The sequence below is a fragment of the Strix uralensis genome, chromosome 3, assembly GCF_047716275.1.
Source record: "Strix uralensis isolate ZFMK-TIS-50842 chromosome 3, bStrUra1, whole genome shotgun sequence".
Classification (NCBI taxonomy): domain Eukaryota; kingdom Metazoa; phylum Chordata; class Aves; order Strigiformes; family Strigidae; genus Strix; species Strix uralensis.
The window spans coordinates 76,777,565-76,792,184 of record NC_133974.1 but is presented as its reverse complement, the minus strand read 5'-3'; the positions used below and the strand labels follow the sequence as shown (position 1 = coordinate 76,792,184).

The 14,620-nt window shown below is 37.1% G+C and overlaps 1 protein-coding gene across 9 annotated transcripts in view; it reads right to left on the bottom strand.

Annotated features, from left to right (window-relative positions):
• MAP3K4 (mitogen-activated protein kinase kinase kinase 4) overlaps positions 1-14,620 on the bottom strand; it is a 124,302-nt gene that overhangs the window by 30,861 nt on the left and 78,821 nt on the right. For 8 of the 9 annotated variants that reach the window (XR_012628183.1, XR_012628182.1, XM_074862983.1 and 5 more), the window contains exons 5-13: positions 11,693-11,839; positions 8,920-9,077; positions 8,406-8,522; positions 7,909-8,008; positions 7,736-7,819; positions 5,162-5,428; positions 3,116-3,265; positions 1,912-2,073; positions 762-895 (exon numbers count right to left, since the gene is read on the bottom strand). Coding sequence is in view for 7 of the 9 variants with exons in the window: in XM_074862983.1 (XP_074719084.1) it covers positions 762-895; positions 1,912-2,073; positions 3,116-3,265; positions 5,162-5,428; positions 7,736-7,819; positions 7,909-8,008; positions 8,406-8,522; positions 8,920-9,077; positions 11,693-11,839 (1,319 nt within the window). In the remaining 2 variants the exon portion in view is untranslated. The remainder of the gene's footprint in view (positions 1-761; positions 896-1,911; positions 2,074-3,115; positions 3,266-5,161; positions 5,429-7,735; positions 7,820-7,908; positions 8,009-8,405; positions 8,523-8,919; positions 9,078-11,692; positions 11,840-14,620) is intronic. The other variant, XM_074862980.1, reaches the window with a different exon arrangement.

Genomic DNA, 14,620 nt, shown 5'->3' with positions numbered 1-14,620 from the left:
GTGGTGAGACGGCAGGGCCACCCCCCTGCCACCCATGGAGGTCTACGGTAAAGCAGATGGCGATTTATGGCCTGTGGGGGGGCCCCACACTGACCCAGTTGCCTGCACCCAAAGGAGGCCGGGACCCCAAGGGAAGAAGGCCCCGCTGTTGTAGCTTCCACCGCCGAGATGGAAGAAGTGGCAGGACTGAGCGCACTTCCCATTCCCTACCCCCTGTGCTGCTGGTGGGGAGGAGGTAGAGATATTGGGAGCAAAGCTGAGCCTGGGAAGAAGGAGGGGGGGCAGGAGGGGAGGTGTTTTCAAGACGTGGTAAAGCTTCTCATGTCCTGCTCTGTCTGTTACCTGGTGGTGGTGTCCGTATTAAATTTTATGTTCTCTTCTTCCTCCCCTAATGAGTCTGGTTTTTGCCTCTATCTTAAAGGATGAGATCATCCCTTCCTGTCCTAATCTCAACTTCCTGGCTCTTTTGCTTTCCTCCTTCCCAGCACTGGAGGGGAAGGGGGTAGTGAGCGGCTGCGGGGTGCTCAATTGACCTCCAAGCTCAAACCATGACAATGTTCTACAAAATCTCCTGCTAAGCAGTTGGAGTGTTCATTTTGTTTCATACATTTACTATTCAAATTACTTTCAAAACTTAAGAGCCAGAAGCATCAATAGTTCAGAAGAACTACTTCTAAACAATAAAGTATTATTCACAGTGTGAAAAGTCCTGCATGGTATTTAAATACAAACTACTATGGCAGTAACAAGTTGGCTGTTACCTGGGTCGAGTGCCTCGGCCACTCTCACATTTTGTGAGCACATAATTCATCCATTTTCTGGCAAAGCTGATATACTTGTCTCCAATTTTCTGCCTGAATTCTCCAGACATCAGACGAACAACTTCTTTATGGTACTGTAAGAAACTAAAGATTACTTTTCACGTATTAATAAGAATAACAAAAATACCATTTGCAATACCTACTAGAGTATTTGCGGGCTAACAAAACTCTACAGTGTGGTAACAGTCACATCCTATTCTTAGACAAAATTATTTTATGCAAGCAGTCGCATATTTATAGAAAAAAATCATGAAAAAATATATGACATAAAATGTGTTAAAATGAGAGGCAACACTTGAGCTATATTGCATTCTTGTGTGTATATGGGCACGTGCTGATATTTAACAGTGTACACATCATTTAAGAAACATCCTACATAAATGCTCAGTTCCATAACCAGAGATTGAACCGCAAAGTAGTGTTTATTTTTAGTTATATTGCAGGTAACATTAGGGGATAAAGGAGCTATGTATGTACATTTTAAAAATTAAGCAGAAATACCAGCTGTTTTTAGAAGACTATCCTTAGAAGTAAGTCAGGGTATGATACAATCTTAGAATTTTACAAAGCGCACAGGAATCAAATAGAGAAATAGTATACTAAAAGCATCTGAACATGCCATTTCCTCATCAGCACTCTAAGGACAGCACTCAAAAGCTATATGCACTGCATCAAAAAACTACCATAAACTTTGAAAGAATGACGCATATTACAGTATTATGCTATTCTAGGCTGAAAACTCTGAGAAGCCAAGTTATACAATTATATTTAATATCAAAGGATATTTCTGATTTCATCTAAAATCCTGACAAGTAGCAGAGCCTATAAGACTACACTTGAAATCACCAAGTTTTTTAGAGTTCCAGGCATTGCTAACCGGAGTCTGAATTTAATAGATCTAGCTGTTCTTTTTCAATCATTTGCACATAAGATTTCTGCAGCAACACATTTTTTACAAAGTTCTGCTAGAATTTTTCATACTTCCACAGAGTTATAGTTACCTTATTTGCACTAATGCAAAACCAAAAATTTCAATTGGTTCTTACCAAAACTACAAGACAAATGTGTCATTAAGTTTTTGTCTCCTTACCTCAAACCCAAAATTATAACCCTGAATCATGGCTTCCCGGTAGTACTGCTGCAAAGTGGCAGATTCAGATTCATCAACTTCAGCATCAAATTCAGATGTGAACATGTGATCAACTCTATCAATGGCACTGCTTATCTTATTGCATAGCTGTAATGCGTCACTCTGAGTAACAACAACAAAAACGGATGGAGTGGCATCAATTTATTATTTATATTTTACAGTTGACAAGACTAAGGCAAACATGAATCTAACAATTACATTACTTTAAATGGAATTGTACTTTAATGCCATCACAATTCATTTAGTCTTGGAAAAACAAATGCTATCCAGCAGTTGCACTAAGCAAATATTATAATTAACCAAAGTGTTGTAATTAAGTTTGTTTGCTTGAGTGAGATTCACTTTAAAAACAAAGGCAAGGGGCGGGGGGGGGGGGGGGAGGCAGGGAAAAAAACACCACACAAACAAAAACACCAACCAAAACCAGATAGACAAGAAAAGAGAAAATGAGTTTTAATATCTATAACATGACCAAGCCTTTGGTTGTATTTTCACCCTGGTGTGTGGACACAGCTTCTATTGAACTCAAAGGGAAATGTAAGGACCTGATGTTGCAACTTCAACCTAACAAAATTTTGCTCTTCTGGGCCCTACAAAAAAAACAAGCAAACAAAAACAACCCCACCAAAGAAAACACTTATCCAACAACAACAAAAAAGCCCCACAACAAAAAAAACCCTCACACCAAAAAAGAAGAGAAAAAAACCAGACAGATCTATCCACTTTTACATCACAAAGCAGCCATCTTCCCCAAATATGGGGGAAAAAAAAAAAGTTGTGCCTGGCAGATCATGGATTTTGATGGAATTTATTTTTATGAAATCAAACATGTTCTTTCAATTCAATAGTGCTCTCATAGCACAATGTATGTATTCTGCTGCTATCAATATTTCTATTGCATTATGGACTTGTTTCCCACTTAGCCAGTGCAAAAATGGTTACACCAATATCGCTCAAAAATACACTCACAAATCCTTTGCAAAAACAGAATGAAAATTATACTGAACATAAAGTCCACAGAGGTTGCATAAATTACAATTGCAGAATATACCATCAGCATTGCAATCAAGTCTCCTTACCCATTTTTACTTATCAGTGAGCAAAACACCATCACTTTTGACTGAGAATCTTGAAAACTGCTTACCTTTAGCTGTTGTAGAGCTTTGGCGATGACTGGTTGGCTGGATGTCTGTTCCTGGTGCAGAGATATGAGCCCTTCAATAGACTGCTGGAAAGCTTTTCTCTGACTCACAAGGTGGGCAGATTGAATGACTACAAGGAGGAGGTTATCGACCTAGGAATACAAGATACCGCTAGTTCTTATAAACAAAATCCTCTATAAACACATGTCCCATATCAACAAAATCCAACTGGTTATTTTTTTAATTCTAAAATATGAAAGACGTCTCTTGTTGCTGTTCATGAAAGTCTTTAATTCACACAGAAAAGCTTGATGCTGGCAACTGAACTTGATAAACTCTCATTTTATGAGCAGAGCTCTGTTAGGGCAAATGCCACAGCAAGTTTTCAAAGAGAATACATTCCTATTCACTTCAGGAAAGGTTTGGGAAATGCTGTATTAAAATTATCTTCAGAATAGTTATACACAGAAAGGCAGCACTTAAGCAAAATAATTTTATTTTCTCAAAGCAGATAGAGGTAACAACCATCACATAAATATGCACATTTTATCCAAGTAATGTAATATACTTCAGGACAAAAACCTATTAGTGAACAACGAAAGCTACAGATTTACCATACAGGAATTGCTCAGATTTTGAAAACTATTAAAATGTAAGAATATGTTTTGGAAACATGAGCTCTGATTTTGCAGAAGTCAATAAAAGTACACAGTCACAGATGGTGTTGCCTTTGCTGTGGCACTATGAGTCACATACTAATCTCTGTTGATTTCAAACTACAGACAATGTATCTGCAACAAATTACTCACAAAACAAGACCTACTTCATCCCAATTTTCACTACCTCATACCTAAAGAATAGTTTCACTCTCAACATTTTTAAAATATTGATGGGAATTCTTCTATTTTATTAGTATTTTTTAAATAACACCTTACATTTTCTCTAGTTTGCAATCAAAATATGTTCTTTTAAAAACACGGGACACAATCTTTCTGAAGTACTTTTTACTTCCTAACCTTTCAATATTGAATTTAAAAAAATTAATAAACAGTGTTATACACATACAGACACATACACAGAGTGTTTTATGTGCGCTTACATATGTCTGACAGAATACCATCTGCAAACCAAATTCCATCTTTTGTTGTTTTCATTTTCTGAATGAAATGTTAACTTTGATAGAAGTCCAATGAAATTCTAAGCACTGAATGAAAGGCTGGTTTTTTATTGTTCAGTCTGGACAACAGACAAACAAGAAGTAACATGCTTGCACATTAAAAACAGCAGTATGTACAGGAGAGACTTTTTCAACTGCCTTTAATTGCTAGAACCCTCTGAATGCTAGAGGCCAGGCACAGTGACATGGAAAGTCACTCTGTTCGTGGACAGTAGAGCCCATTTATGGTAGGGATCTGAGGAACTGCATGACATACCAAAAGGAAAATTCACTTAGGTTAACAGAGGATACAAGAACAGGAGGGGCAGGGAGCTGCAGCTGGCTCAGTTGCTAAAGCGTAACAGAACTGCTGGCAGGGAACTCCTGTTGGCTTGGGATGAAGGAAAGTATGACTGAAAAGATTTCTTCCAGAAGAATTGCTGAACATCCAGTAGCTTCCACAAAACTTTAAATGTCACAATTCATCCAAGATCAAAAGTAACTGGTTTCATGCCTCAGTGTGTGGAAAGCACACAGCCACCACATTCTTGGGAGACTGGTGCCTTCTTTATAAAATGTACCATTTTCAACTCCTATCCACACTTCTGATATCAAAGACACAACTAGATATTGAAACTATCTCTTTATTATAAAAGTCTAACCCTGAAAAATGCACATTGTAGAGATTAATCTTTTCAAGAAATGCTAAAATCCACTGAATTTAATACTTGCATTAGCACAACCAAGAACCAACCCTATCCTTGAACTTAACTTTTTATTACCTATAAAAGGACACATACCTCACTTACTGTGGTTAATCTGAAAGGATAAGCATTCATAGAAGTATAGAGATCACATACACAGGGGAAAAAAAAAACCAAAACAAACCCACCTGCATGGTGCGCAGTGTATCAACAGTCTCTACATGTGGTACTACTTTGACTGGCTGACCTGTCCATGCACTCCAGCTGTCATCTAATTCATGGTCTTTATCACTGTGCTTGGTCATTAGTAAATAGGCCTCATATGCAACCTCATCTGAATCCTTTGAGCAATCCTTTCCGGCAGCTGCATTGAGGAGCTGCAAAATCACAGATTTTTCCCCTGCAATACTATTTGGTACAAATACTTGTAAACTCTCAAGTCCAGGGATTTGTACCTGTAGAAAAAAAAAATAAATATACTGAATGAGTGAATCTCACTGTCTTTGATGATATATAAAATAGATAAAATAGATATATGTAATCTGATTTAAGCAACAGGGAGAGTTTCCATCTTAAACAGCTGTACAATATACATACTGAAACAATACATTCAGCCATTTTTGCACTAGAAGTCAAAATGCATTATAAGAAATTATTTTCTTGAAATCTGCTAGATCACAAACTTCTAGTTACATCTTTCCTTGCACCTTCAATTGATCCTTCTACATATTCACAGAATCACAGAATCATCTAGGTTGGAAAGGACCTTGAAGATCATCTAGTCCAACCGTTAACCTAGCATTGGCAGTTTCCAATTACACCATATCCCTCAGCGCTATGTCGACCCGACTCTTAAAATTCTTCTAAAGGAATCTTATTACAAAAAGTCCGATTTCACATTTACACTATGTATGCGTGTATATGTATAAAATATATATATACACATATTGAAAAAAGTAAATCAGTCAACGCTAATTTAACACTTATGAAGCATATGTTTTTAAGACTGGAATATTAGAAGAAGAAAAATTCCTTCAGGATCTCTAAGAATCCACATAACATTTCTTAATGGCTACAAAACATAAGAGTAAGCAAAAATATGGCTAAAAAGTATCAGTTACTCTACTATTCATGAAAGAGAGATTAATTAAGTCCAATAAGAGTGTTCTCTTTTAATAAAATACTACTTATACTACTTAAAAACTACTTCTGCATTTTATCTGTCACATTGGTAACTAACCAAGTCAGGCATCAGAATCAGACTATGAAAACAGTAAAACAGTTGATACCTGTGATTTGACATGAGGTAACTAACAGTGAAGTTTAATTCTGTCTTTTCAGAGTCTGACATCATCAAGACAAGACAAAACACTGGTCTCAACATTTTTACCATTAGGCAGCCATATTTTATGATTAAAATCATTATGATCTATAGGTCAATGTAAAAACTAGATGGCTGTTATTGAAAGCTAAAATAGTTTCCCAAAACTAATGAGCATCCGATTGAAAAGGCTGTTAAAAATTTAAACTCACTACATGATATTAGAGTGCCTGTATGAGGTGTTAATCACCAAAATGTGTGTCATTTTGAGTGGTAAAAAAAGGGGAGAGGTAATACATAAAGAGGGATAAATCTTGAGGTCCAAATAATCTACCTAGATTATTTAACCCATGTATTTACACAGATTTTTTTAAACTCGAGATTAAGATTTTTTTTCAAAACATGTGCTTAAGAACAACGGTACTATCTTTAACTAAAAGGTCTACCAAATTTAATATCGTGTTTTAAAACAGCCGAGAGTGGATACTTGGGGAAAAATATTTTTTAAAAGTAAACATATACTGATTTCCCTGACTATTCTCCCACTCTTTAACAATTCACAGACCAGGGTCCTGCTGAGCCAGGTGTTTCATCCATGTGTTTAACAAACCTTTATGAACTTCTCTCCTATGAGCTTGTCAGTCTCCCCTTGAACCAATTTCTACTTTTAGCAATCATTTATATAAATCTAACAAGAATTTTGTCACGTAGAAGTAATTATTTCCCAAGTGGGAATTGTATATATTAACTGTATGAAAGGACAAAAAAGAACAGCAGATCCAAATAAATTTAGTATATTGAAGCAATTGATATACTTAAATTTGTTGACCTTGAAATTTTTAAGGAATAAAGTGCAAAACCATAAATGTGGGAATTTGTATCACAGTAAATATCAGGCACCCAGAGTTTAACACACTTTTGCTGTACAACAGTTTTCTAGGAACAGTTATTCTGAAACAGAACACAGTCCCTGTATTTCTCACATCCTTAGTACTCTCAAGGAAGTTCGCTAGAGCAGACCTCCACTATAATATCTGTTGCTTTATAAAAGCACACAAAACAGGTCCATAGTCTGATTATCCACTTAAACACATCCATTTTCTGATTTATCTGTTTATCTCAAACTTTACAGCATTTATTTTTCATAACACTCCCTACTGAGTGTTATTTCTCCACTCTCACAAATGAATAAGTACTGTTGAAGCAAAAAGGCTTTTCTTAACTCACAAAGAGAACCTTTACGAAGACAAGGAACTAGACACTGATTTCCGAAAACACAGACTAGCATTCTCACACAAACACAGGTACAGAAAATAATGACTGCTACAATTCAATATTAAATACATGACACATTAAAAAAATCAAAAGTATGCCAATAAATATCCTTTGACGTTTTGCTTAGCATCCCCACTCTACTTTCATGCCTCTAAACTGAATTTACCTTCACATACTCTTTTGTTTTCAGAGCATTCAGAAGATCTCGCACAGGAGCTGACAACGCAAATTCTGCTGCTATTTCAAGGTCCTACAGGTAATGACAAAACAAAAGAACATGCTTTCAGACTAAATTTCTTTAAAGCATATAAATAAGATGAGACTGGGCTGTTAACTTACCTTTCTCAGCATTTTAGCAAAACCAAGAGCTTTGGAGGCCCTTTCTCTAGCTTCATGAAACAGCTCTTTGAGTGCTCGGCTGGTCTCTATAACAGACCTCCTGAAAAATTGGTGAGAACCAAGTGACAGTGCTTTAATAAATCATGTTGCATTTATATAGCTATAAGAAAATAAGAATTATTTACATATGTGTCAATACAAAGAACATAGAAAAGATAAATATTTACAAGCATGTGCAGGCACACTTTTGATAAGGATATAAAAATTGCATTTAAAGAGCATTACACAAACAATCTCTCATACCCTGAACTAAAAAGAAAGTTACTAGGCTTCAAACGAACAAAGTGATGGTTCATTTTGCTGAAATATCAGCAATAAAGTATATGGAGTCTTGCATTTAGGAGGTTTTCATTCTTAGAAATCAAATGCAGTAGGTACCTGTCAGGGGTATAGAAACATAAGTGTGTTTGCTATTATTAAGCCGAACGGCTTAATACCTGATTTCATCTGATGCAGTACTGTCATCGGCACTGGCCCAAAATTCATCACAACTGTCTTGTAGTCCAGAATCTAAAAATATTCCTGTAGATTTCAGCAGCATTCCTGCAATATCACTGTAGCAACAGAAATGGTGGAACTTCAGAGTCTTATTCGGGTAGCATGGCACCTTAAACTTCTTCCTACTCTGTCCAATGCAAGAGAGCCGCGTTGCCAAGTCCGCCTGCAGAAACAAGCAGCATCTTGGGGGCCCTCAGTTACTCTACATGCACAGGGCTAGCAGGAATGGGGACTTTCCACAGAAGCAGTCATTCCTGTTATAGCTAGAGTTAAGAGCATTCTGCACTTACTGCATCCTATAGCTACAGTCATTGTAATAATCCATAAATTCACAAAGACTATCAGCTGCTTATTGAGGCCTCAAGAAGCCCAATCTGGGAACTCAGAACAAGTGCTGACTTGAATATGTATCTGGTACAAAATAACACCATAAGCAGAGTAATTAAAGCCTACCAGAACAGTTTTCCAGCTTGAGCTTCACCTCCTCTTATATAAGGAGTTATTTCTTTGGTGAAATTCCATTCTTCCTCCAACAGATTTTTTAAACTATGAGACGCTTGAGGTAACTGCTGTAGCATTTGGATCCAGCTTCGCATATAATCAAAGTAAACCTGTACATGGAAAGAAATAATTTAAACAGAAGTTGTTGCACAACACACAACGTGTAACTAAGGTCTATAACTTCTCAAATCAACAATCTCAATATTATACAATTTGTAGAAAATATTTCTACAACAGTTTTTGTTTGCTATGACTGAAAATGAGCTACATGTTTCCACACAGGAAGTGCAATTTATGGCTTGGGAAGTAGAAAGTACTACTGAGTATTAAACACTATGTCTGCACAATATTTTTCTGAAAATATTGACAGTATCACCACCTTGCTTGCTGTGCTGCAATCACTACTCTATCAGTGAATACCCACAGTGGCCAGAGTTTTTACAGCTGAACTACTGAAAAACAGTCTCTAAAACTTTTATTAACTGGATTACTCCAAAGGGTTTTATCTGAACATATCCTCCTGGATGTGGATAAGTGCAGTAAACAGGCTTCTCCAATTCTACGTTATACCTTGTGTTCCTTTATATCAAGTCTTATCTCTCACCTTTATTTATTTATTCTTCTTGTAAACCAACATAAAAATCCAGGTAAGTACAATCCTCCAAACATCTGCCCTTCAGCATAGTACTGAATGCAAAAAATCAGCTGCGATTTGTTTTAGTTCAATAATCCATAACATCAAGCAACATCCCTGCTTAGAAATGGTTAAGACACTTCCTACTGGTTTTAAGTATTTTCGGACCGCACTGTAATAATACCAAGATCACAGAATCACAGAACGGTTTGGGCTGAAAGGGACCTTAAAGATCACCTAGTTCCATCCCCCCTGCCACGGGCAGGGTCACCTTCCACTAGACCAGGTTGCTCAAAGCCCCGTCCAGCCTGGCCTTGAACACTGCCAGGGAGGGGGCAGCCACCACTTCTCTGGGCAACCTGTTCCAGTGTCTCACCACCCTCACAGTAAACAATTTCTTCCTTAGATCTAATGTAAATCTACCCTCTTTCAGTTTAAAACCATTACTCCTCGTTCTATCACTAGACTCCCTGATAAAGAGTCCCTCCCCAGCTTTCCTGTAGCCCCCTTTAAGTACTGGAAGGATGCTATAAGATCTCCCCAGAGCCTCCTCTTCTCCAGGCTGAACAACCTCAACTCTCTCGTCCTGTCCTCCCAAGGAAATTGCTACAGCCCCCCATCTTCTTTGTGGCCCTCACAGGTCCATGTCCTTCTTATGCTGGGTAGCTTAGAGCTGGACATAGTACTCTAGGTGGGGTCTCAAGACAGCAGAGTAGATACGGAAAACCTTAAAACTCTACTCTGGGTTAGGTAAGTACTGTGTTTTGATAGTCTCAGGCTATTTTCTTGACTTTAATTCACCTTTCACTCTCAGCCTAATTTGTCTTTCAGTACTCTTCTGAGCTACCTGGCCTGCCTATAAAAGGAGTCCACAGGAAGACAAAAAGTTCTACCCCCACTCCTCATTAATCCTGTCTTAACCTTCTGATTTTGTATGAGTTTTCCCTATCCCTGTTTTCAGTCCAGGTCACCTCTTCAGCTCCCTCTGCCCAGCTGTCCCAATCTTCTGACAATCTTGATCATTCATCCAATCTTCCTCCCCTGCTCCTGGCGCTACAGTAACCTGCAACTCTGAATAGGCACAAACCGTGATTCTCTGAAGTCTGATATATTTATTCCTATTTACATAGTCTTGTTACCAACCCTTTCAAGACCTACAAAAAGCAAAATCCTTACACAATTAAAACTGCTGCCAAAGTTCAAACTCTTGCCTCAAAGCACAAGAACATTACAGCTACCTAAAAAAAAACAGGTAAGGAATTTCAAAATGGACAAGATAAACCATTTTCCTGTCATCTAGCCAGGTCATTTCTGCTGAAAGTTTCTAGAAGTTTCAGATGGAGATGAAGGCAGGGACACAGCATAAGAAACTTTAGGTAAAACAGTGTATTTTCACCATTGTAGGCAATGAAAAGCATGTAATAGGAAAATCCATGCGTATTCAACAATAGATGGTAGCAACAGCTCTGCTGACAAAACACTAGTGATGAGGTACTGAGGTGTGTCTTTTTTTTTTTTTCCCCCCAGAATAGTGAGGAGAAAGCTCAAACTCACAGAAGAATAAAAACCAGTCACATCCAACTGAACAGTAAGTTAAACTAAATTTACTGAAGAATATTTCATTTAATATCTTTCAGAGGCCAAGTGTTTGTCCTGAAAATACTTAAGTCACTGCAATAATGAATACACATTAAAAATAAGGTATCATTAATGGATGAATGCAATACCAAGATATTAAGACATGAAGTTAGTCAAACAATTGTATTTATTTTTTACTCAATACTAACAGATTAATAAAAGTTTAGTCTAAACATATGGAATTTACAGTTCTATATATGAACCATTTTATTGTAAATACAGGCAATTTACAAGTATACCATACCACAGTCCAGTAAACAAAAATCAGTATTGCTAAAATGGCAATGGCTACTGTGTAACCTTTATAAGTCTATTAAAACAATAAAATTATGTTAAAGGAGTACAACAACAAAAAAATCAGCAAGACCAACAGGGACAATAGATTTCTATTAGCAGTATTCAGATTAATATACTTACTAAAACTCCAAATATTTTCTCCTTTTTGAAGCTTACCATTAACATTTTATGCAGGTCTTCTTCAAAAGAATCAATGTTGCAATCAATCTTTTGCAAGTCATCTAACACCTCCCGTAACATAAACTGGTAATATTGCTTCATTAACAGGCCACCCTTCAGAACCTCTTTACACTCTCTCACTAGCTGCAAGAGAAAAACCCAAAATCTGCCATCAGTCAAGATACTACTTTTCAGTTCCCCTGGGAAGTGAAAGCTTAATTTGTCAGTCCAGTTTGTCTGAACATGTTAGTTTATCACTACATAATTTCTACACCTTTTAGAAATTAATACAGTTGCTCTACATGTCTGCAGGAAAGATGTGATTAGTTTTCCAGGGGTATTTAATTGCCATCATGCCATCTGCCACATAACTGTAAATGGAGGCAGATGTTTCAGACTTCATTCCCTGCACAGAGCCACAGCAAGCAACATACTGCATAGCTGAAAAGTTTAAAGTGGGCAAGAGGGCTCACAATCATCAAATCACCAGTTTAAATGGAAACCAGCCAGGAATAACATGCAATGTGTTTGACAGATGCTTGAGACCTAAGAGAAATGTTTTACTACAGGAAATTCACTGTCAATCTATTGGGCAGGTGTCCACAACTCTAAAACCAATACCAGACCTGAAAACAGCTAGTGTTTCTTCTGTTGCTTCCCTGGGCAAGGCTAACATGAGCCAAGTTACTCTTTTCAACCACAGAAGTGGTCACTTTTGGCCAAACAGCTGTCATCCCTTCCCGAAAGCTTACAGCTTTTATTGATTTGAAGAAAAGTGCACAACCACAGACATAGGAGTACACAAAGAGCAAGAACAGTTTCAAACCTACAATAACAAATGCCTTTCTTTCAGAAACCCTTCCAGTGCTAAGTGTGCATTCTCCTGAAATTATCACCAGTCTCCAGGTCTGACAACCCCTGGCCTTTCCTGAGCAAAAACTTTGAGAGTCTGAGAGAAAGAGAGGGGTTCATTTGAAGGGTCAGAGGGAATGGAACTGTTTGTTGGTTAATATGCTTTTTAAAATCTTCTATAATGGCTATCCTGGCAAAATAATATATTAATATTATCAATGGCTCAATGTATGAGAAATTATAATGGCATGAAAGCAAAAGTCATACAATAGTGTTACTAATATGACAAGTCTTCGGACTCTTTTACAGGCCAGAACATGTTATGTCATGCTCCCCCACATGCAGGGGAAACAAGGGTAATATTCTGAACTCTGTAGTTTAAAACTTATCAAGTTAGGTGAAAAAGGAGAAAAAAAAAAAAGTCACTTTTTGTAAGGTGGAAATCCAATAATTACACATTTATATCCCTAACATGTCATATATTTAAAAGTGAATGTGCATTCTTCATTCTCCACCCAATCACATCCAGTGTACTCTGTCAACCTATTGGGGTTTTTTTGCTCTTGGATCCACAAAGAAAAACATAACTTGCTCAAAGAATTTAAAATTGGTATTTAACCACTCATTATTCAGAAAGACAGATGGGACTTGGCAATATCACTTATCCATAAAACCTCACTATATAGTATGGTATATCTTAGATACAAGCAAACTTCACTTCTAAAGCTTGCAAAGAGTAACATCTGTCCATTCCAAAATAAAACACACCTAAAACTTCATTAAAAACAAGACTTTTTCTTTTTAAAAAATAACAGCGCTATACAGTGATGTGTAGTGCTATTCAATAACAGAATACAGGATTTACAAAAAGCCCTGTAATGCTAACGTTAAATATCAACTTTTGGAACTGAAACACACAAAGCAAAAAAAAATATGGTCTATAATGAGCACACTCCAGAATGTGCAGATTAAACTGAAAATATTATCACTGTTATTAGTTTGTTTGATGGGGATTTTTTTTGTTTAGGGAGTTTGTACAAGAGATTATTTCCTGCAGAGCAGGTAGGGCAGGTCACACGGCCTCTAGGTTACTGTAGTTTGGAGCAAGAAAGTTTATATTAAGTTTTCTGGGTTTTTTGGTGGTTTGTGTCCCGTGTTCCCTGTCCCGTTTTCCCTGTCTCGTGTCCCCCGCCCTCCCATTTACTTGACCTATAAAATAACAATCTGTCACCAAACATTTAAATTTTTCCAATAACTTCCAAAATTTACACCACACCTATTTTAAGTGATCTATAACTATACCCAATACACAAAACCTGATTAAGCAGAACACAGTAACTAGTCAGTACACTGTGGACCGGCTCCAACTGGTGTCGGTCACTTATCAGAAACCAGGTAGGTGTGACAGTTCACTTTTCAAATAGGTTGGACTACCTTAGAGTTAATGCAAGCAACATAACAATAACAGACCATAAGGAGTCTGCACATGTTGATGGCTGACATAAGGACTGTTGACCCAAAAATTCCAGGAGGTACCACGTGCCATTAAGATCATCTAGACAGTGCTGATCATCAGATACTGTTTTCCCCATTCGAACACACATCCTTTAGCTGGCTTCTTCTTTAATCATTAAAACATGTGTTCAAATACTAGCTGGTTAACAGGTGTGTGGATAACAACTGCTAATTAAGAAATCAGCACCTACATCAACATACAATATGCTATTTTGCTTCTAGCTATAGACTTAAATGGGTGCTGATGAAGAAATTACTTATTTGTAAACTGCATTTCTCTATTACAGTATCCTATAATCTGGAATTAAAAATCTTTTAGCAGTATTGACCTACTTTCTCCACTGATTTTTGTAAGGAAGAAGCTTTTATGAAATAACAGTATTATCTACTACCGTTTTGAAAATACAAACTGGTATGAAAGATCCAGAAAGATCTGATAATTTTGCATGGTGCTGTAAGACACTCAACACAGGTTTTAACAATCAATGTTTAACCACCTAACAGAAATAACCCATGTACACGTGCACACACATGCATCCCTCCACTTCTCAGCACAAA